The 23,756-nt window shown below is 37.7% G+C and overlaps 1 protein-coding gene across 1 annotated transcript; it reads right to left on the bottom strand.

The window, feature by feature from the left end:
* Positions 1–92: 92 nt before the first annotated feature.
* ANKRD22 (ankyrin repeat domain 22) lies at positions 93–23,356 on the bottom strand. Its single transcript, XM_019738919.3, has 6 exons — positions 23,103–23,356; positions 9,574–9,765; positions 6,579–6,686; positions 3,876–3,953; positions 1,405–1,503; positions 93–1,130 (listed from the first exon to the last, which is right to left on the bottom strand). Exons 1-6 carry the CDS (start codon positions 23,121–23,123, stop codon positions 1,053–1,055), a joined length of 576 nt encoding a protein of 191 aa, XP_019594478.1. The 5' UTR covers positions 23,124–23,356; the 3' UTR covers positions 93–1,052.
* Between the last annotated feature and the right edge of the window lie 400 nt (positions 23,357–23,756).

Raw genomic sequence — 23,756 nt, 5'->3', positions numbered from 1 at the left:
GCATTCACAAGAGAAGCAAAGGTATATATATATATATATATATATATATATATATATATATATATATATTTATTTATTTATTTATTTATTTATTTATTTTAACTTTTATTTATTTTAAGTGTGTTTTTCCAGGACCCATCAGCTTCAAGTCAAGTAGTTGTTTCAATCTAGTTGTGGAGGGCACAGCTCACACTGACCCATGCAAGGATTGAATCGGCAACCCTGGTGTTACGAGCATTGCACTCTAACTAACTGAGCTAAACCAGCTGCCACTAAAGATGTGTTTGAACAGACATCTTGATAATTACATAGTGTTGTTCAAAATCAAGATGGTTTTATTTGTAAACTGATACCAAAATGTCTAGCAGTGTGCTGGTAAACTGGCTCTCCAGAAACAAAACAAAAACCTTGATTTTAGCATTTGCCATTTCTGAGGAGTAAGACTGCCACCACTGACAACTGATAAATAATTTTGTTGAAGTTGTTTTGCCAAAGGAACATTTACATATGAATCTCTAAAACCACACACATACACACAATATTCTGTACAAATATACATATTAGGTTGGTGCAAAAGTAATTGCAGTTTTTGCAATTATTTTTACCCTTTTAAACCACAATTATTTTTGCACCAATCTAATATTTCCATTCTTCCTCTTACTACTTAAAGGGGCTTAAGAGGAACAGTCTATCTCCTGGGACATGATAAAGACAGGGCAGCCTCTTTATAAGAGCAATACAACTGAGAAGGGAGAACACAATCTGAGATAACACTGATCTTCAGGAGAGACTGAATGCGAAACATCACCTTTTTTTGATGGAAATGGAGAATCCAACAGCTTTAGTGTTTCCCCTAGAAGGATTATGGCCATGGTGAAGTCCATTGAGCAAAAACAAATATAAAGCTCTTCGAAAATATTACCCATGGCAACCATTATTATCCCCATAAGATGGTGGCATCCAGGTTGATTGGCCCACAGACCAACAGTCGAAGATGGAGATAGAATCCAGTCCTTCAGCTTTTTCCACTTCTCCATCTGAGGCCACAAGGATTATGATGCTTTCCTTAGCATTAGTTCTATCTGGGAAAATTTTAATCTCCCTGCAATATCCAGGGAACTCTCACCATGCTGAGGAGAAAAAGAAATTACAGTTACTTATCTCCAATAGAGTCAAATGTCCATGCCGACGGTCCAGTAAATAGTTTAGACTGACTGACTCTTAGGCTTGGCAAGGGATCTACATGTCATTTAGTTCTAACAGTAATAAGTTTATTTTCTCATAAGGATGATTTTGCTGTTAACAACATCAGAGACAATTAATTTACTTGTACTCCAACACAAGGCCAACGTTAAAAGATTATGCAGACATAGATACCTCAGACTATGGTCCACAGATTCTTACCTTATTTCTTATCGTGGGGTCTGCATGGGCTTCCAGGAGCAGAGGGATAAGACTCTGGTTTTTCATTTCGCAGGCATAGTGTAACGCAGTGCAGCCATACTGAAACAAAAGGACCAACACTGCAGTTTATTGGTGCAGCTCCTTTAGCCCTCCACATTCTGTTGTGTACAGCTAAGCAAAACAGTCTGCAAACCATCTATGTGCAACTGTATTTCTTGTACTTAAAAAGTCTTTTTATAACTGGATCTTTTTCCCCAGAAGCTCTTCTAAGATCATAAGAAATAAGGCTGCAATCACTCATTTTTATTAAGTGATGGCATGATGAAGTGAAGATCTGGCTCTGAGTATATTATTAATGTCCTATAAACAATTAATCTCTTCCTTTCTCATGTTCAGTTCCAAACTAAGAAAAATGCAGTTTAAAAGCTGATGCTGAATTATTCCAAAGTTTCTCTGTAGAATTCTCTCTGTCTGGGCAATCACCACCTTGATCATGTTACCATTTTTTTCCTTGAAAAGTCTCCACGTGGGCCTTTTTGCAGATCTCAGCCTCTATCATTCTTGATTAGAATCCCCACAGTCTAAAGAAGGGGCCAGTGCTCATGTTGCTAGAGCACACCTACACGGTCAGTGCAGTTGGATGTGGAAATCTCCCATAATTGATCCGTTGCAGTTTACAGTATGTATTATAAAACAGTGGATCGACTCTGTCAGCACTAATTTAAAACATTACCTATAGGTCAAAGAAATTTATATCTGGGGCATTGGTGCTCAAAATTTTACCTTTCAAAAAGCAGCCAAACAACCATGGTTTTGGTAAGTGAAGAAATAATACCCTTGACTAAGACTAACAGAATTAACTCTGGATCTTTTTCCCCAGAAGCTCTTCTAAGATCATAAGAAATAATGCTGCAATCACTCATTTTTATTAAGTGATGGTATGATGAAGGGGAGATCTGGCTCTGCATTTTTCCATGTGAAATAATGGCAGTCTTAATTACCTAAAAATACAGTCCACTGCATTACTTACAGTTGGAAAATGGATGTTTATATATACATAGTATTTGAAAAATGGTGGGAAAAATATGTGTTTGTGTATACATGTATGTGCACATGTCTGAGCATGCACAGGAATATAATTCTCTATCTAGAGATGGAGATAGACATAGGTAACTAGAAAAATATCCTAGAGACATTTTTTATTCACAAGCAAAGTTTTAAACCTTTGAATTACCTTTTACTTAATTTTTAATGACATTTTACTTAATACATTTCAAAGTTATTTAAGAAAATAATGATTCATAGTAGTTATCCAAATTAATCCAAAAATCTTATTTGAAATAAAAGGAAAAACATACATTTTATAAACGTATTCTCTTGTGTGAGTTCTCTCTCTCTCTCTCTCTCTCTCTCTCTCTCTCTCTCTCTCTCTCACACACACACACACACACACACACACACACACACACACACACACACAGAGCTACCTCCATTTAAACATATGATATCAATGTAACCCAAACTAAAATGATGTAAATAATTAATACAAACAGGTATGGGGGCACTTTCCCTATCACAGAACATGGAATGGTAAAACACATGCAGATGTTAGGAATGACAAACAGAATATTGGTTTTTTTGGAATCAAACTTCAGCTGGCCTACTTTTTCAGTAAAGAACTAGGAATCCAAAATTTCGTTCAATCAATATAATCAAATAAAAGTCCTTACAAGTAAACTTTTGACGCATTTGTGATCATATAAAGGAGGAGGATGAGTTCAAGTGTGCAGTTGTAAAAGATGGAAACCAAACCTTATGCTTATAAATAGCAAGAAATTATCTGATGCTCCTCCTGCTGTTATTACTACTCTGACCATCATTTGGGTTTTTCTTTGAACTTTGTCCTTTAGCTTACAGATGGGGACTCTCTTAGCAGTGGGTTGGGATCTTGGCTGCAGTAATAGATGCTAATGTTCATTGAGCACTTACTATGTGCCAGGCTCTCCACTAAGTGCTTTACCTGAATCAGCCCTGTAAGTTACCAATTTCTTCATTTTACAGATGAAGAAACTGATGAGTCAAATAATTATAACTTGCTGAAATGCACATAGGTAAAAAGTGGCAAGCCTTGGTTTATAGTTAGGCATTCTGACTCCAGCTTCTTAACTACCGAGGATGAATTTTGTTACCAGAGCCTCCATGTTCCTTAATTTCTCACCAATGGTGGAACAGTTATTTTTAAAATGTTCAATAGTCAATAAATATTTTATTCCCACGAATAAAATAGTGGCAGTATATAAACAGCCTCAAGTTTACTTGACTGGCACTGAAAAGAAAAATGGAAAAGAAAAAGAAATATGCAAGTGGCTAGGAATATAAAGCAAGCAACTGTATAGATGACAAGGACCTGTATATTACCTACAAGTACCATTTTGAACATTGTTATAAAATGACTAAAAATTAAAACTTACACGGTCTGTAGCATTAACTTCAACGCCAGCATTAAGTAGCATTCGGACAAGAGTCTCATTCTGCTTTGTCTTTGATACCTATTACGAATAGCGAGTACAAGAGAGGTTTATTTACAAACATTTTCTCCATCATATGTCTGGATTACTGTAACCAATAGGCTTCATTTTAATCTCAATACCTTTATGTGTCCGTGCATCTTTCTTAAAATTTCCCTCTCCTTCACACCCCACTCCAATGCCAATGAGTAAAGCCAGGTTCTGAGAGCATGGTCCTGGAATAGCAGCATCAGTGCCTGGGCATTTATAAATGCAAATTATAGAGCCCGACCCCAGATCTATCAAATCCTATTGAGGATGAGGTCCAGTGACCTGTCTCCCTTCCTAGCTCCAAACCCTTCAATGATGTCCCATTGCTCTGAGGTCAAAGCAAACTATTCAGCCTGGCCGGCAAGGCCCCACAATTCGGCCCCCACGTAAGGTCCTAGCAGGCTCACTCTACACCTCCTGTCTCTAGCCGCAATGGCCTTTAGTTTTTCATTCCCACCAGACTCCCTAGTATCATAGAATACCGTGTTTCCCCAAAAATAAGACCTAGCCTGACAATCAGCTCTTATGTTAGATAAGACCCGGTCTTATATTATATTATGTTAGATAAGACTTGGTCTTACATTATAGTAAAATAAGACCGGGTCTTACCTTAATTTTTGCTCCAAAAGATGCAATAGAGCTGATTGTCCAGCTAGGTCTTATTTTCGGGGAAACACGGTAGTTGCACTGAATATTCCTTCTGTCTAAAAGCCTCCTCCCTCTTTTCTTTACCTGGTAAATTAATCTTCACTATGTCAGTCCAAACCCCTCTTCCTCCAGGAAACTTTCCCTGACCTAGCTGGCCAGGTGACATCCCTGTCTTCTGGGCTGTCATAACACTGATGACTTCTCTGGACCACCTACTTCTTGGTAATTTTGCATGTGTTTCTGTCATGCTTTGATTAATGACTCAGTCTTCACTGCCCTCTAACTCCCATGAGAACAAGGACTACCTGTTGGGTTCGTCATTGTATCCCTAACACCCAGTACAATGCCTGGCTTATAGGGGGGCCATAGTAAGTTTGTGCTAAATGACCAAACAAAAGAATGAAATTAACTAGGTTCCTCAGAAATCCACTTTTCCTGCCTAGTCCCCTGAGATTCTGACAGGTTGAGTGTCCCCCCAACATCCCATTGCTTGCGAGGGCACAGCTCTCCTTGCTCAGGTGGGTGTGTCCTGGAATTCAGCCCCTTTATCATCTAGGAAGCTCCATCCAGTTGTCTTCTTTCTTTGTACTTCCCTCCTGCGTCAGCGTCTAAACTGACTGTCTCTTCCTACCCTTCTCTGAAGTAGCACAGTCCTTTCTTGTCCCTTTACCTGTAATTTCTTCTCCTGTCACTTATCCCATATACATCATAAATTAAGCATTTCAGACCTCATTAATAAATAGGGTACTTGTGCAGAGTTGGGCTACTTCATTACAATTAGTAATTTTGCCTAAGCCTTCAGCTTTTAAACATTGGACCGTCTTACAAAGCATGGTTTTGTGTCAACAAATTCTGAATAAGCCTTGCTAATCATAGTTGTGATGTTTTCTTCATAATCTCTAAAAAGGTTTGCAAATGATCAACAGATTCCCCCAGCCCCAAAACTACAAATATTCAAATTCTATATACTAACTACATAATTTTTAAAGAACTTTTTAAGGATATAAGCAGATTATGTGTTTATCAGTGAGTTATAGTTTTCTCTCGCTCCCATAAATCCTAGCATCAAAATCAACATGATCATATGTAGCTGTAGTTCCTCAAATTCTGTAACATTTAATACCCAAGGAGGTAATAAAATTTCCAATTGGCAGACTTTGTTCTGGAGCTTCTATTAACAGGAATAACTAAAATTCATGGTCTATTAGCTACAAAGAGAAGGGAGATCTGACATTTAACTGGAGTAAATTATACATTTGTTGAGTCATCTCTCAACAATGAAACTGGCCACAAGCAGAACCATATGGAAAACAGTGAGTCAGGGCAAATCTGTCATTCTATTTGAAAAACAACAACAAAAAAAGGAAACTCAAGCTGCATCTTCTACTCATAATATGACTGCATTCCTATACCAACTATATTTTTTCTTTATTCAAGAAAATTATAGCATGCCAAGGATTCATTCAAGTATGAATAAATTCATCAAGGTGACAGATGGGCTTCAAATTCTCTATAAAGATCTGTGTTTGTCAGCTGCTAGCTGCAAATCTCTTGGGATCTGTCTTTTAAATCACAACCAGGTTGGGTTCTTAACAATCAGAAACTCAGAAAAATATGTACAAAGACATAATCTCCTCTTACGAAAAAGGGAGACAAAAATAGTATAAGGGAGAATTTTTTTTCCAATATTCAGGATTTTTGTGCTTCCTAAAGATGATTCTTAAACAAGATTAATGTATTTTTCTAAATAAAGATAGCACAGATTATTTTACCATTGGTTAATTTATTTGGCTACCTTTCTTCTTCAATCATAGCATTGCATGTGTTGGAAATGTCATTTATAGAATACAAACCAAGAGCTTGTTTTCTTACTATTTCTCTACATCTCTGTGGCCCAGTAAAGTTTGATGGGTCATGCTACTGATCTCCTGCTCATTGACCCTTTGCTCTCACAAGTGTTGTACTCACCATGAGGAAATACCCAATAAGCAGGACAGGCATTAGGAGGATAATAAGTAGATAGTCAAAGAAGGTAAATCTTTTCTTCACAGCATAATGCAAGCAGGTTCTCTCTTTCTAAAATATTAAGAAAGGAATCCTATTAAGAAAATATCTCATTTCAAATTTTGTATTTTCAGATTACCCTATCAAAAATTTAGTTTGTGCTTTTTCTTTTTATGGTACTCATGCCACCTTTTTCTGTGGAGTATGTCTGGTTAATAAACCCAGGTTTCCAATGATTAGAATATTAAACACAATACAGTCTGAAGAAAAAGCTGAGGGGAGGACCACAGAAAGACATCAGGTGAAATGTACATTTTACAAATCATCAACAGATGGATTTTCAGACTCATTTTAGTTTTCGGGAAAAAAAAATGCATTGAAACATAAATATAAAACTAAATTCAGTATGCAAATCTATAGTTCTCCCTTAATTACCAAGGGTATATAATTATTCATTTTGTGCTTCCTTCATAGGAAAATCTCAACCACATGGCAATTTTTCCATGTTCCTACACGCATACAGGCAGTGCTAGAAGAATGGGAATAACCCAATTTAATTCTTCAACTATGTGAATATTTATCAGGTTTCTAGAGACTGTGGGGGATATAATGCTTCAAGGCTTCAGAAAGGGAGGCAGAAACATGCACAAATAAGTATAATGCAAAAGGCTGTCGTGACTGGAATACCAACCAAATAAATGAGAAGAGGTAAAGCCAGAGGACAAAGAGAGATTTATTTCCACTTGTGGGAGGCATTGTTCTTAAATAAGACTTTGTTTCTCTAATGTCAAGGTAGATATGTTCTCTGTAACAATTTTGTAAACTAGACAAGATTATGATAAAATGAATTTAAACTCACCCGTTATCAAATAGCCCACAGTTAATTGTTGACATTTTGTGGTATTTTCTTTCAATTTTTAAAAATGCATATATGTGGCATATTTAAATGTAGGTTCATACTGCATATACAAAATCATATCTGCTTTTTTCAGTTAACATTTAGAATAGGTGTATCTTTCCATGCCATTAAAAATTTTTAAACACGTGACTGTAATGGCTGTATGGCTTTCTAATGAATGGAACTATTCTAACTTATTTAACTAAACCCTACATGTTGGTCATCTGACTTTTTAACTTTTCATTTTTATAAATACTGCTTGAACATCCTCATTCATAAAGCTTTGTCAACATTTCTAAATTTATCTTTAGCATAAGTTTCTAAAAATATAATTCCTGGCATAAAAGGTATTAATGCTTTCCATATTGTGCTACTGAATTATTCTCCAGTAAAGCGATAATGACTTAAACTTCCTTTCTGATCAACATTTGGTTTTGGTTTGTAATCCTGGTTAATTTGACAGACCAAAATATATCTATATATCTCTATCTATATCTATCTATCTGATTTGTATTTATGTTTTAATTTGCTTTCCATAGAATCAATGCTCTCTATTAGGCATGTACATCTGAATCACCAGCAGAGCTTTTTGTTTGTTTTTAAGGCCTTTTGTTTGTTTGTACTTCTGAAAATAACTTATAAATATAGATTTAAGAGAAGAGAAAGCAGTGGCTCAAACGATTAATGTACAAAGATGAGCTTTTAGGAGAAATGAAAAAGATTAAACATTTAAATAACATTTTTAATGTATTAATGTAATTTCCTATTTTTAATAGGAAATGCAGACCAAACACTTATTCTAATAATATCCCTATTAATCTCAAGTATTCACTAAAGTCCTTCCCACTATTTTCTTAATATGAGAGGGTCCCCGCAGTCTGGCTCAGGTTCTCTGCAAAACAAAGATCAGGGCACCTTCTCAGCCTCGTCCCTGTGGTGGCAAACATCTCCCACCTGCAGCTTCCTCATAGTAAAGTCTCCCGAGAGAGGGTATGGATCCTTCAACATCTGTCTTCACCGCAACGCCACACACATGATCCTCAGCCGTGTGCTGGGAGATCATGTTATATTCTGCTAAGCTGCATATCTGTCAGATTCAGTACAGGCATGACTTGTTTTTAAACCCAATCAAACAACAACAACAGTAACAAAAACAGTAGCACAAATAAGATAGTCCAGTAGTGATCCATTTTCTGATAATACATCATTACTCCAAATGAGCTGGTATTTAAACTGAAGGGACAAGTGGGGCCCTACAGGCTGTTGTTCCCCATTGAATGAGTAGATACAAGGCATTCATAATTATTACAAATAGTGACTTTTTATATTTACTCAGTGGACTTTATAGGTTGTCTTAACTATGATGTAGACCCTGGAAGTTCCAAAGGGGTTCTGAAAGGATGGTCACAGCAATCACACGTATTCTGCTCTTCTTTGATCCTGAAGACTCCACATCAGCTGATCTTTGATCTTTAAGTACATTCTTTATGCCTTTCTGTGTGGCTTCAAGTACCCTTTGGTTCATGAGCTTATTTGTCCTTGGTAAATTTCTCACGGGAATTCTTTTATTCTATAAGCAAACTATAGGATCTTATGGAGGTCAGAACAGTGACATACTAGGTAAAAATCTACCTAATGAAATAGCACCACCAGGTTAATATTTTCTTTCCAGGAAATCTTTCCCATTACTTCTGTAATAGTGATGAGGAGGAGCTGGGAGAGAAGAGGGAGAAGGCAAGGAAAAGCATAGGGAGGAGAGGAGAAGAAAGGAAGAAGCGCTATCCAGTCAAAGGAGTGAACCATTCTCTTCCTTTTCAGAAGTGGAAGAACATAATTAACCACAAAATATGCCTGCTGACTGAACTGTGTTTTATTTTGCTTTCTAGCCTAATTAAATGTCCTCAGTATGTGTCAGTCTAAAATAAGGCAAAAAAAAAAAAAAAAAGTTGGTATTAGGAGATATAAGCAATGAAAAAATGACATTCACTGCTTTCATTGATGCTAGGAGAAAGGTATTACCCATGATCAATTACTTTCTCCGCTCATGTGTCAGGGCCTCACCTGGTTTTTGAGGTTCACATCAGCATTTCTTCTTAAAAGGAATGACACGATTCTCAGGTGCCCTCGCCTGCAAGCACAGATCAGGGGAGTGTCTCCGTTAAAGCCATCTTGAACGTTGATACAGTTGCTGTCTTCCCTCACCCACCGCCACACTTGACCGAAGTCGTTCTGATAGGCTGCCTGGCAGATGGGCTGAGGAGAGAAAAACAATTGCAGATTTGGAAATGCAGGTATAATTAAACCATAAGGAGAAGAAAAAATCATTACCCAATAACTTAAAATTCAAGTGTTTCTATATGGTATTGTATTACCATTTTGATGAGATCTCTGGTCTCAATTATGCCTAAAGTCTAGAACAAGCCTAAGTTCATGAGGCACCTCTTAAGATGTCCTAAATTGCTGGGCACACAGAAGTGTTTATCGAATGGACGAAAGAGTGAAGAGGTGGATGCAATATTGCAGATTTGACGCAGTAAGGAAATTGTGTGTTGCATTCAAGGATAGATGATGCCTGCCAGAAAAGCAGTAGATTTTACTAAAGATTGAATAGGCATATTAGAGGAGTTTAGGGCAGCACTAGGTGATAGGAAAAAAGATGCATGGCCCCCAGACTCAAGGAACTGAGCAAAGTGGGAAAAGACCTATTTTAGATTAAAAATATACAAATAACAAATTATGTCATTAACTGCAATTGGATGCTTTTTATTTTAGAAAGCATTATAAGGAGCTTTGCAAAGCATGATGGGAGTTTAACAGCAAAACCTAAGCAGATCTCATCTTGCCCAATTTCCCCCTCCCTCTGCTTTTCTTCTGGACTTCTCTCCTTTTTTCAATAACTCATGTTTAGTTACTTCCATCTGGGCCTCTGCCCTTATGCTCTCTCTGCATAAAATGCTTTTTCTTCTCTCTCCTCACCTGGCTCACTGCAAATTCATCCTTCATGTCATAACTTAATTTTCATTGTTTCTAAGTCTTTCCTGACTCCAGCACTCCTTCACAGCAAATGACATAACTGTAAATGTTTTTTTCATTATTTATAATCATGCGTTTCAGGCTAGCATGAGTCAGGAGGGATTGAAGCAGTAGTGAGTGAGGGAAGGCATTGAAGTTTAGGCTATAAACTCCATGTTCATACATGCTGCATCGGTCAATTCACCACCATATCGCCAGCATATAACACAGTGCTGGGCACATGGTAGGCAAACACTAAACATTTTTAGACTGATTTTTAATTCGATAGTGTAATAAAAGGCACTTAGAATAATACCTGGCACATGAATGGCATTCAATGGATGGAACTTAATATTATTGCTTATTAAGTCATTCTTTAATTTGATAACAAAGTCAAACCTCTACTGTGTGTCAGCTATAGTTGCTAGGGGGGAAATGTATAAACTGTATTATTCTTAACCATGTATAGTTTATTTACTGGTTGGGGATATAGGGAGCACATACACACACACACACACACACACACACGCACACACACACACCCTAAACAACAATTTTAAAGGAGTATAGACTTGGGTATGTAAGCACTTGCGGCAGCTGGGACAGACCAATGAGAAAGTCAAGTGGTACATTTGCTAATCAACTCATGTTCTAATATAGCCAAATATCATAACCAGTGAGCTTTTAAAAGTAAAATACTTTAAAACCCAAAGATCTACTCATGAAAAAAAAACATCCTAAAGGAAAGTCAACTCAATAGCAGATAAGAGGCAAACTTCTGTACCTCAAAATGAAGTGAGCATGACACAGAGGTTCCAACTTACAGTAAAAATGCACAATTACACAAATCACCCTTTCTGTGACCCTACAGTCTTCCTTTCACCAGGCCTTATCACCAGCCGGGCTCAGCAGTGTCTCAAGGTACCACCTGGATGACATAGAAATGACCAGGGCAGTTGAAAGAACAAGTATGTGGTGTCAAAAAACTGGGTTGTAGTTGTAGTTCTGCTACCAACTCCTGGGTGACTGTGGACAATTGTCTTCCCCTCAGCATGTCTCAGTGTCCTTGGCCACAAAAGAAATGAGTGAAGCAGAATTTCCTTTGGGTTGTCACACTCATATGACCACCACTCTTCTGCATCTCAAGCCTTTCCCCAACCAACACATCTTCCACATGAATTGCCAGGGTCTAGGGCTAGCGTTACTGCTATTTAAACACAAAATTGTCGTTGTCTTAGCAGTGATGCCCAGACACTTAGGTTTAAAGAACAAGTAAAACAAAACTAAATACAACAAGATAATGTAAAGTCACCAGCTTTTAATTGTGTCAAACACATTAGAAGCAATAGCATCATTTCATAAATTAAAAGACATTTTAACATAAATAAAAGTTCAAAACAAGAATATTTTAACAAAGTATATAAGGATATAATCACCTGGGGGAAAGCAGTCCTTTATATTAGATAGATTTAACCATGTGGAAAAAATTATGTCGTTGTCCTTTTTTTTTTTTTTTTAATTTCAGTATAAACCAGGGAAAATTTGCCGCTTATCACTAGTAATCATGGACCACTATTTGGAAATTGATGGTCTACTGTGCAGAACTTAAAAAACAGGTGTCTATAGAGTTCATTTCTCTTTTTTTAAAATTTTAAATTACTTTACATTTAAAAAGCTTAAATATTTCATGTAGTAATTGGCTTTCCAACTTCTCTTTAAAAATTGAAAGATTTGACAACACTGGGTCTACATTCTCATAAGACATCAAATAAAGCCCCTTCTGCTTGGGCTTCTCAAAATCTTTGCTGAGACTTAACTAGAATAAGAAAAGGAAAGGTGGATAGTTTTCCTGCAAAAAGTCACTTGTCTTCGAGTGCTTTCTCAATCCTACTTGAACGATATTACTTAAAATATTAACCTGATATTATCTTTCAATATTTTCTAGGATTCCTGTATCCTAGACGCAGAGTTTCTATTTTTGAAAAGTAAAGTCTATGCCTGGCTCAGTTAGACATAGATTTGTTGCATGAATTTTAAAAACCGCAGATTCTATGCTGTTATAAATCCTGTGTCCACTAGGGGGCAGCTCAACGTCATGAAAGCACTGGCAAGAGAAAGAAGGAAAGAGCAATAGAAAATTGCTGGTTCTTCAATAAATGGTGCTGGGAGAATTGGATAACCACGTGCAAAAGAATGAAACTGGACTGCTATTTGTCACCATGTACCAAAATTAATTCAGAATGGATCAAAGACTTAAGCATAAGACCTGACACAATAAACTGCATAGAAGAAAACATAGGTTCTAAACTTATGGACCTTGGGTTCAAAGAGCATTTTATGAATTTGACTCCAAAGGCAATGGAAGTAAAAGCTAAAATAAATGAATGGGACTACATCAAACTTAAAAGCTTCTGCACAGCAAAAGAAACCATTGACAAAATAAAGAGGCCACCAACTGAATGGGAGAAGATTTTTGCAAACAGTGCCTCCGATAAGGGGCTAATATCCAGAATATACAAGGAACTCATGCAACTCAACAACAAAACAAACAAACAACCCAATTGAAAAATGGGCAGAGGACTTGAAGAGACATTTCTCCAAAGAGGACATACAAATGGCAAATAGACATATGAAAAAATGTTCAACATCCCTAATCATCAGAGAAATGCAAATAAAAACCACAATGAGTTATCACCTCACCCCAGTCAGAATGGCTACCATCAACAAGACAAATAGTAACAAATGTTGGAGAGGCTGTGGAGAAAAAGGAACCCTCATACACTGTTGGTGGGAATGCAGACTGGTGCAGCCGTTATGGAAGGCAGTGTGGAGGTTCCTCGGAAAATTACGAATAGAATTACCATATGACCCAGCAATCCCTCTCCTGGGTATCTACCCCAAAAATCTGAAAACATTTATACATAAAGACACGTGTGCTCCAATGTTCACTGCAGCTTTGTTTACGGTGACCAAGATATGGAAACAACCAAAATGTCCTTCGATAGATGAATGGATAACGAAGTTGTGGTATATATACACAATGGAATACTATTCGGTGGTAAGAAAAGATGATATAGGAACATTTGTGACAACATGGATGGATCTTGAGAGTGTAATGCTGAGCGAAATAAGTCAGACAGAAAAAGCAGAGAACCATGTGATTTCACTGATATGTGGTATATAAACCAAAAACAACAAAGGAACAAGACAAACAAATGAGAAACAGAAACTCATAGACACAGACAATAGTTTAGTGGTTACCAGAGGGTAAGGGGGGTGGGGGGTGGGAGATGAGGGTAAGGGGGATCAAATATATGGTGATGGAAGGAGAACTGACTCTGGGTGGTGAACGCACAATGGGATTTATAGATGATGTAATACAGAATTATACACCTGAAATCTATGTAATTTTACCAACAATTGTCACCGCAATAAATTGAAAAAATAAATTAAAAAAAAAAAGAAAAGTGTTGGTTGACTAGCTAGGAATGAGAAAGAGGAGGGGGCTGTCCATTTGAGTTGAGACAAGAGTTATTCTGAATTCTCTTGGCCTCTGAAGTTTCTGAAACTTGGGGGAACTCTGGGTGTGGAGGAAACCAGTGGAGAACTTGGAAAACAACCATGATAATTCTGTCCCCTAATACCGTACTCTCAGAACTCTTTCATCCAAACTTAGTGCCGAAGTAGTAGTTCAGATCTTCATCATTCCCACCCGGACTATTGCAAAACTTGCCGTTAATTGGCCTTACTTCTTCCTGTCTCACCCATTCACCTCCAACTCATCCTCCAAAAACAGCAGCTTCATATCACTTTCCTGCTGAAAATCTTCAGTGGTGACCAATCGGATTAGGATGTTGTCCCCAAACTGGTACACATGATTCTTCAAATATCACAAATCCTGTCTTTCCAACCTCGTCTCCTCCCACTCCCTTGTCCGTACCCTTGAGCTAAGTAAATAAAGATGTTAAGTGTTATTAACAGCTATCTCCCCAACTAGACTGTAAGCTACATGAGAGCAGGTATTGTGTCTGTACTTGTACAACATTGTACGCCCAACATCTACCACATGCCTGACACAAAGTGGACGTTCAATATATATTTAATGAGTAAATAAGTAAATGTATAAATTATAATATGACATTTTATTGAGCACCTCATTTATTTCGTTTTACCCTCACAACAACCCTGTGGGCTAAGTGGTATTATACCTGCTTTCTACAGGTGAAACTGAGGGAAGTTGTCTTCTTTGCCAAAGTCACACAGCTCATAACTGGCAGTGCCAGGAAGCATATCAAGGGGAATGACTGCAAATGCATATATTCTGGCTCTAATTACTTCAGACAGTCTGAAAAACAGCCTTCAAAATATCTTTAGACTTTGTGTTTGAGACTTTTGGTCATACTTGCACCCTTAATTAAGCTACAGCCTACAGTCTCAGGAGATTGATCAGGCTTCTTCTATTCTGGTGTGCTGGTGGCCAAGGCTTCTTGGTTACATATCCAGATTCTTTCTCCAAACTGACCTACAATTAGCAATATCTGCCAAGAGGGAAAGAAGCAGGTGGAGCAGCAGAGATCACCAAGCCAATCAGATTCAGGTTTGGTTGTGTGGGGGCGGGCTCAACACTAGAAAGATGGTGCCCACCTGTAGGCGGCTCGGGAGCAGGACCTCACACAGGGAAAATGCCAACTCTCCTCCAGTCTTTCCCCCGAAACCACACACCTCAGTCTGCAACCCCATATGTTTTTGACGCCCCCCTGAGTCACTGTTCCTCCATCGGAGCTCACGGTGAGTGCCTGCGAGCAAGTGAGTCTGTGCATGAGTCTTTTCAGAGTATGTCTGGGGGGTGGCTGATTAGCTCAGTTGGTTAGAGCATGGTGCTAATAACACCAAGAACACCAAGGTTGCTGGTGCGATCCCCGCATGGGCCACTGTGAGCTGCGCCACCCTTAAAAAAAAAAAAAAAAAAAAAAAAAAAGAGGACTTCTGGGTTTCCTGCAGCCTTCCATCCCACCAGATGGTCGGAATCCCCACTGTTTTTCACAGCCAAACGTTATGGGTGCTTCTTTTCCTGGCACCAGTACTCCAGGCTGGAAGCCTGGTGTGGGGGCGCTGGGGTCTCTTGCTCCTCTGGGGACAATCTCGGCGGCTAAGATATCTATCCCTTCTAATTCTCAAGTGCCACACAGAGTTTGGGGCCCCTTCTGTATCTCTGCCCTTCCTAGCAGTCTCAATGTTGCTTCTTTATTTTAGTCATAGGACGGCTATTCGGCTAGACTTCAGACTGTTCTCCATGTTGATTGTTCTATAGTTTAGTTGTAATTTTAATATGTTCATCAAAGGATGCAGACACATTGTTTATCTACTCCACCATCTTGGATTGCTTGGAGCTTCTTTCAGACGAGCACTAATCCCATTCATGAGGGCTCTACCCTATGACCTAACCACTGCTCAAAGGCCACACCTTCTAATACCATCACCTTAGGGGTTAGGATTTCAACATATTAATTTAGGGGGGAACACAAACATTCAGACCATAGCAAATTGTTTGACTACGTGTTGCCTCCACAGGTTTGGAAGTTTAAACCACTTGAAAGATATGTAATAAAAAGCTTCTCTATTACTCTTATCTTCTTACTAATAGGACTTTCTTGTTTATTCTTCCAGAATCTCTTTATGTAAGAAGGCATATTATAAACAAATATGACTATATAGTTTTATCTACTTCATTCTCATTTTTCTCAAATGACAACATACTCTAAACATTTTTCGATAGTTTTTTTCAGCTAATAAAATATTTTGGTACATAAAATGCATCCTAAATATTGTTTTATAGCTATAGCATATTGCATTATATGCATGTAACCTAACTTGTTTAACCAAAACACATCCTTTTATCATCTTTTGATAGGCATTTAAGTGTGCCCCATATTCGCTATTATAATGACTTCTGCAAATCTGTTAGCTTTCCTAAAATTAGAATTGGTGGGGCAAAAGGGATATGTATTTGTGACCGTCACAGATGTTGCCCTTCCTCATTCCTTGTACCGTTTTATTCTCCCATCAGCAATGTACAAAGGGCCTATTTTCCCACCCCCACAGAGTATGTGCTCAACCTTTTGGATTCTTTCCAACCTGAAAGATGAAAGATGGTCCCTATGTCCTATTTAAGATCTGAGAAACCATTCCCAGGAGCTACTCCAGCAGACGTCTCCTAGGTTAATAGGCCCATGCTTCAATTCTCCATACATACATTTCCTGTGTCTGGGACACTCTTTCCCCAAGCCTACCAAGACTATATTCTCATTTCTCAGAGCTCAGCTCAAATGTCACTACCTAAGAGGAGTCTTTCAGATCAAATTTAATGATATATATACACCCCTCCCTACCTCTCTTAGGTTTTTCTTTTCACTATTTATAATTATTTTTTTCATTTGTACATTCATTTTCTTTTACATTAGTAGTTCCAAGAGGTCAGGGTCCACTTTTCTTTATATGTATCACTATATACCAGGAGCCAGGGTGTACCTGGAATATAGTATAGGATTAACAAATATTGTTGATTAAATAAATGGCTGGGTGACTGAATGAATAAGTGTTTACAAATTATCAGTCTGGCTTCTGTTCATACATTATAGCTATCATTTCCTTTTTGAAATGTCACTTAGTAACACATTATAATTTGTAAAATCACGTATAATATACAAGGAAAGACTTAAGAAACCAATTGGGATGGAAGCCCCCTGGTGCTTTTTTTGAATATAGAATGCCAAAAATTTGCTGGAGGTTTGATATCCAAAGTAAAGAGAAAGAGCACGAGCTGGTAAGACTATAAGGGAGCCAATTCTTTTTTCCAATTATCTTTGCCTTTTCCCTTCTCCTATCATTGAATAATACAATATTAAGTGCTGGACCGGATCTCACCCAGCTCTCTTTTATAGATATTGAAACTGTGACTCAGAGAGATTAAATGATTTCTCCCCAAATCCCGCAGAGTTCCTGGAACAATTGACTAAATTCTAGGTTTTCTTGATTTCCAGTCCAATGGCCTTCCCATTAGTCATGACTCTATTCCTGTCTTCCCTGAGTTCTCCTTCTCAACTGTACCAGCTCCCCCAGTAAGCCCTGCTCAGCCTAAATTGCTCTGTCTGGAAACTGTATATTTCAAAATGATCCCTCTCCTCTTTGAGCCATGTGCCCTTTTGCTATAGTAATATCAACTTCTCTGAAAAATAGATCCATTCCCAAAGGATTAATATTAAGGGTATGTGTGCTATGTGTATGCTCTATGTATGCACATATATGCTGTGTATGTGTTGTGTATCCCTGCTCTTAGATAACCTTATCATTATATCTTCCCAAATTTTAAGGGGATACATCATTATGACATAATTTTCAAGATATTCCTTTTAAAGCCTGTTTCCCCAGATGACAGTGTCACACATCTACAGAAGATTCTATAGGTCTGCTAAGCACAAATGCCTTAACCTCTTTGAGTTAAGTTCTTATACATCTTCCTTCTTTCCAGATTTTGCATTCCTTTGCAGTACCATGTTTCTCCTCTACAAAGCAAGAGTAGAATGTACCACATTGGATCCTGGATTTCGTTTACCCCATTCATTCCCCTAAAGGAAAAGAGCAGTAGTATATCCTAGTGGAGAGGAGTGCTGGAAGAATAGTAGCATGATTAAGACCAACCCCGTTTTGGAGTGTGACACCCCTGTTGAGATAGTAAGTAGATAAAGAACTTAGTATGTTCATCAGCGATATAAGTAGAATTTCCCTGAATGTACATAAGTACATCTCATATCCCAACCCCTCGTCTCTAGCCAGTAAGTACTTTTTAGCGGCATAACTCTGAGCAAATTACTTAAACTATCTTTGCCTCAGTTATATTGTTTGTAGAATAAGGATAATAATAGTGACTAACTTACATGGTTGATGGATGAAGTGCATTAATACACATAAAGTGTTTGGAAAATGGCCAGATATATAATGCCTTAATTATATGTTTGTTATTGTAAACAGTATGAACAAATATGTTTGATAAAGTTTTAAATGAATCAGCCCTGTTTAAAAGACCGGCTTACATAGCTAGGGTTGATTATTCCAAGTTAGGTTCTCTCACCGAGCGCTAAGCATATCTTCTATTGCAGGTGTTAGAACCAACTCTGAGATGCTCCCTCATTCTATCCTACTTTATTAAAAATATATTGGAAACAGTATAAATTCCCATTGACAGATGACTGGATAAAGAAAATGTGATACACACACACACACACACACACACACACACACACACATCTTGCCATTTGGTCCAGACAGCATGGCTGGACCTTGAGGGTATTAAGCTAAGTGAAATAAATCAGTCAGAAAAAGATAAATACCATATGATCCCCCCTACCATGTTTCCCCAAAAATAAGACCGGGTCTTATATTAATTTTTGCTCCAAAAGACGCATTAAGGCTTATGTTCAGGGGATGTCATCCTGAAAAATCATGTTAGGGCTTATTTTCTGGTTAGGTCTTATTTTCGGGGAAACACGGTATATGTGGAATATAAAAACAAAAAACGAAACAAACAAATTACTTGAGCACATGAATATACAGAAAAGATTGGTGATTGACAGAGGCAAGGAGAAGTCGGGGGTGGGGGCAGCTGTTTGAAATGGGTGAAGGGGTAAAAATTTCCAGTTATAAAAAGAGTAAGTCATAGGGATGTAATATACAGCATGGTGACTATAGTTATTAATACTGTATTGCCTATTTGAAAATAGCTAGGAGAATGGATCTTGAAAGTTTTTGTCATAAGAAAAAAAAATTGTAACTATGTATGGTGATAGATGTTAACTGGATTTATTGTGGTAATCACTTTGCAATATATACAAATATTTAATCATTACATTATACACCTGAAACTAATATAATGCTATGTCAGTTATACCTCAATTTTTTTAAAATACCAGTGGTGCCAAAAAAAAATGTATATACATGACTTGTATTCATCTTTTGTTATCAGTACATATCGAGTATTAGAATTTTAATACAGTTTTTTTCCTTTCTTAAAATGTGTATACATTTTTTGGCACCCTCTGTATATATATCATATATATCATGACTATTAGCAATGTAAAGTTCTGAAGGGTAGCAGAATATTCACCCTAAAACATGACTCTCAGCATAAAGATTATTCTTAGATGATGGCAACTGAGAAGCAGCAGATACAAGGAAAGTTCTCTGACCTACTCCCATTTAGCTAAAAGCAGGACAAAAATTTGTGAATGTGTTCTCCCTTTCCTCTTTAACAGGAAGGACAAAAGTTACCCTTGTCAGCACAAAGAAAGCAACAAAGGAATTTACATAATAAAATTTACCAACTAGCCATTACTTTCCATCAGATCCTCCACATATTTGCCTTTTCATAATTTGCCACCCCTAGAAACTTAAAGTCTATTTCCTTTGTTTTGCCACTTCTCTAAAAATATATTGTTCTTTTGTTAAGATGCTATATGAACCTGAGTTCTAACCACCCCTTTGAGTTACTCATCACTGTTTACTCCCAGGTGAATGCATGAAGCAAGCGGTAATAAATGTCTGTTGGTTTTTCTCATGTTAATCTTTCTGTTGTCAGTCTAATTTACCAGCCAATGAACCTAAGATGAGTAGAGCAAAGAGAATGTTTTCCTTCCCTACAGCTCTAAGGAAAAATGATAAGCCTGTGTCCCCAATCTAGAGGAGCTTCCCACACTCTAAATGGGAAGTAGAACTTTATTAAAAGTTTAAATAAAAATAGATACTTCAAGGCAGTATAGGACCAGGGAATGGGACAGGACTGGCTGGCTGGCTTTTGCTCTGCTCGTATTTAGTGGTTCACATTCTTTACACCTAAGAAAAGCAGAAGGACCTGTACAGGACAAATGAGAGACTGACACATGAAAGATGAGTGGGATGTGTTTAAATATTTGAGAAATTACTCCAGAGCTTCTCAATCTCTTTAAAATTATAGATGGGAGAGTGTCACAGACAGTTCCACCCCAGGCCTTCTGTATCAGAATACCAGAGGGTGAAGCTAAGCTTTTTCTTTTTCTTTTTTCTTTTTTCCCCCATTCACATGTAACTCCCAAATGCAACCGTAAGGAGCAGCCTAAGCTTTCTTCCAATGTAAAAGAACCCATTTCTCTTCAGCAGTTTTCATACATAGCTCAGAGTCAGATTATTCTAATTCTAGACATTTAACAGCGTGGTGTTAGTCCAGGTATCAAGAAGTTGATATCTGGGGATATTAAGGATTTTCAAAATCTTCGGCAGAATCAGTGTAGCTCTAAAATCCATCACTCTGGGACACCATCAAATCTGTCAACTGAAAATGAGAAATGTCTAAACCTAGCAGCCAAACTGAAAAATCTCTGCAGGGAGTTCAGTGAAAACACCTCTCCCCTCACGCTAGTGGAATATCTCCTGGGTTCAGGGCTGATGGAGAGTAAAACAGCAGAATAAGCACACATAAACACATCCACTCCACAAACAGCATCCCTGCCATAGCTGTCACTCTGGAAGATTAAGTATTTATTTCTGCTATTTTAACTAGTTTTGCAAGTACCTTTATAAACCCTCGTTTGTGGCTATTTTACAAGAAAGAGGAAGAGCAGGGGTGGAGGGGAAGACGAAAAAGTTGATATCAAGGGGGAAATCCTGAAAACTAAGAAATTATTGGCCAAAAAGTTGGACAACAATCTTCTTGGCAGAAATGACTGTGTTTTCAAGTGTTTAGTGTTTCCTACAGTTGATACAAGAGTAAGTAGACAAGTGAGCAGAATTAAATGGAAGAGCCTAGAATTTGCCTCCACTCGTGATACTGAGATGTGGCAACAACATTTATTTCAACATTACCTTGGACTGCTTTTGATTCAATATTAATTATGAGCTTTGAATAATCACCTACGAACTTCTAAGTAAGTTAGGGTTTTCTCTATGTGTGTGTGTGTGTGTGAATGTATGTGTGTATGTGTTGTTTGTAAATACCATAGTAAATTGCAAGTTGCTTTGCCCTCAATATAGCTGAAAAGTGAAACATATACTCCACTTCTGGGCATATTCTCATGGATACTTATAAGGAATTCAACAAGTCTTGCCTTGCCTTACCTTGACTCAACCACTTGCCAAATCAACACCCAACCAACAAACAACTGCACTGCTCAGGCAGAGACTTTTTTGGTAATGTAATTATACCTAGAGCCTCACCACAGCCTGCATAGTTACCTACTGGCTACTCCCAGTGTGGTGTGTGGACCAAAGGCATAAACATCGGGGAGCTGATATGCATGATCTTAGGCCCCATCCAGACCTACAGAATAAAAACCTACATTTGAAGGAGATCCTGGGATGATCTGAGTGCACATTAAAATTTGAAAAGCACTAGTCTCTAGCAGTGTGTCTCTCCCACGGGTGGTAACCTGATCACCTGGACGCTCTTTTAAAAGTAGGTTTTTGAACATAAACAGGCTCTCTGGGATGGGGCCACTTGAAACTGCATTTTAAATAATTTTCTCCCACTGACACTTAGGCAGTCTAAAGTTTGAGGATTACTAGAGAAGCGTTTTAGAACACATGTTTTGTCATTTTCATATATATGTGAGCTCTTCACCACACCAAAGTCACTGGACACGACAGACCTAGAATTATAAACTAATCAAAGGACACACTGACTATAGAAACACACACACACACACACACACACACACACACACACACACACACAACTGGCATTTGAAATAACTGCAAATGGGGAGAAATTGCTTTTAGTACTAGAAAAACCACCTAATGAGGTTCTGTTGAGCATCTGAAATGCAATGCAGACTAACCGGTTGTTACATAGGAGAGGGGTAAAAAACTGCGTAATAATGTCATTACACCTCTTGTACTTGTTTAAACATTACTCACTTGGACTCCTTTGAAACATTATTAAAAATTTATTTGATTCTAATAGGTTACTTTCAAGACAGGAAAAAGCTTTTTTTTTTTAATCCATCAGATGTGAAAAGAAAAAAACTAAAAAATAAATCAAATATATTGTTTTTATTTCTCTTCTATGCAGAGAAAGTCTTTATTAATAATTACTAAAGGTGAGTTTCCTTTCAAATGCCAAGCTAAGAGGTATTACTCTGTACCTGCATTTCCATAAAAAAAAAACAACAACAAAAAAAAAAACAGTCTATCTTTCGTATGTTTATAAAATCCAGTTAGGTACTATTTTCACTTTTCCTCTGGATGTTTGACAGCAGATAGTTCCATTTTTGCAAAGTCCAAATTACCCCTGCAAACATCTGCACATCATGAAATGTGTGTCATATTCTTCTCTACTTATATCTAGCTAACATTTTAGAATTGCAAAATAATTTGCCCTAAAATATTAAAAATATCAAAAAGATTAACGCACAGGACTTTGTTTTGAGTTGATGCTCTCACAGGAAGTTAAACAGAGGAAAAGGAGGCACATTAACAGGGATAGGAAATTACATTTGAAAAACACGAGCAACTTTTAACTCTTTTGGAATCGTACTTTCAGAAAGGTTACATACCTCAGAGTAGAGGATTCCCATACTGGTCCCTCACAGACTTGCTTCACCTCCACAGCTTCTAGAATCTTCTGGAGATATTTCTGATTAACATCAAAATGCTTCCCAGCAGAGAGAAAAGTCTCTAGAAGCCCAGGTTGGAGGTAAACCCTTTCTTTCCACACCTGTGAGTGCTTTTCCAGTAGCACAGGCAGCAACACCACCTTCTAGGAGGCCCAACCCAGTGAAACAGAGGCATTAGTTTACTGTGTAATGACCCACGCTGTGTCATCTAATATTACAACCCTGAGAAACCGGTTTCTGAGTCACATCTGCTCTGCCAGTGGGAGCATGTGGAAAGAAGGAAACCCAGTAGAGGAGAAAAGAAATGTCCTCACTTTGACAGGAAGGACTAAGGGTTCAAAGTAAGGTACCGTGTTTAGGACATTGCCTAACTGAAACCTGTTACTCACTGGTTATTGAGAAAGGCGGAAAACCAACAAACCCTTAGAATCATATATGTCTGCCATAGGGCTTGACTTTCATGAAAAAGAATCTTCAGAACTGTTGCTGTGGATATTTGCTGTCTTTAAGGACAGATAAGCTCATTATTCTTTGATGTTTTTGATTAATATAAACTAAAATAGCAAATTTAATAAATTAAGGTCAATGTATAAG

The sequence above is a fragment of the Rhinolophus sinicus genome, chromosome 15 (genome assembly GCF_057876585.1).
Source record: "Rhinolophus sinicus isolate RSI-liver-muscle chromosome 15, RSI-T2T, whole genome shotgun sequence".
In the NCBI taxonomy this organism is placed as follows: domain Eukaryota; kingdom Metazoa; phylum Chordata; class Mammalia; order Chiroptera; family Rhinolophidae; genus Rhinolophus; species Rhinolophus sinicus.
Note: the sequence above shows the minus strand (reverse complement) of the source record. Positions and strands in the feature narration are given on the sequence as shown.

Coding starts and splice junctions, on each gene's coding strand:
- ANKRD22 (XM_019738919.3), bottom strand. CDS start 23,123: ATGGGAATCCTCTACTCTGAG. Junction 6,687..9,573: donor ATGTGAACCTCAAAAACCAG/GTGAGGCCCTGA, acceptor TTAATATTTTAG/AAAGAGAGAACCTGCTTGCA. Junction 1,131..1,404: donor ACCCCACGATAAGAAATAAG/GTAAGAATCTGT, acceptor TTTTCTCCTCAG/CATGGTGAGAGTTCCCTGGA.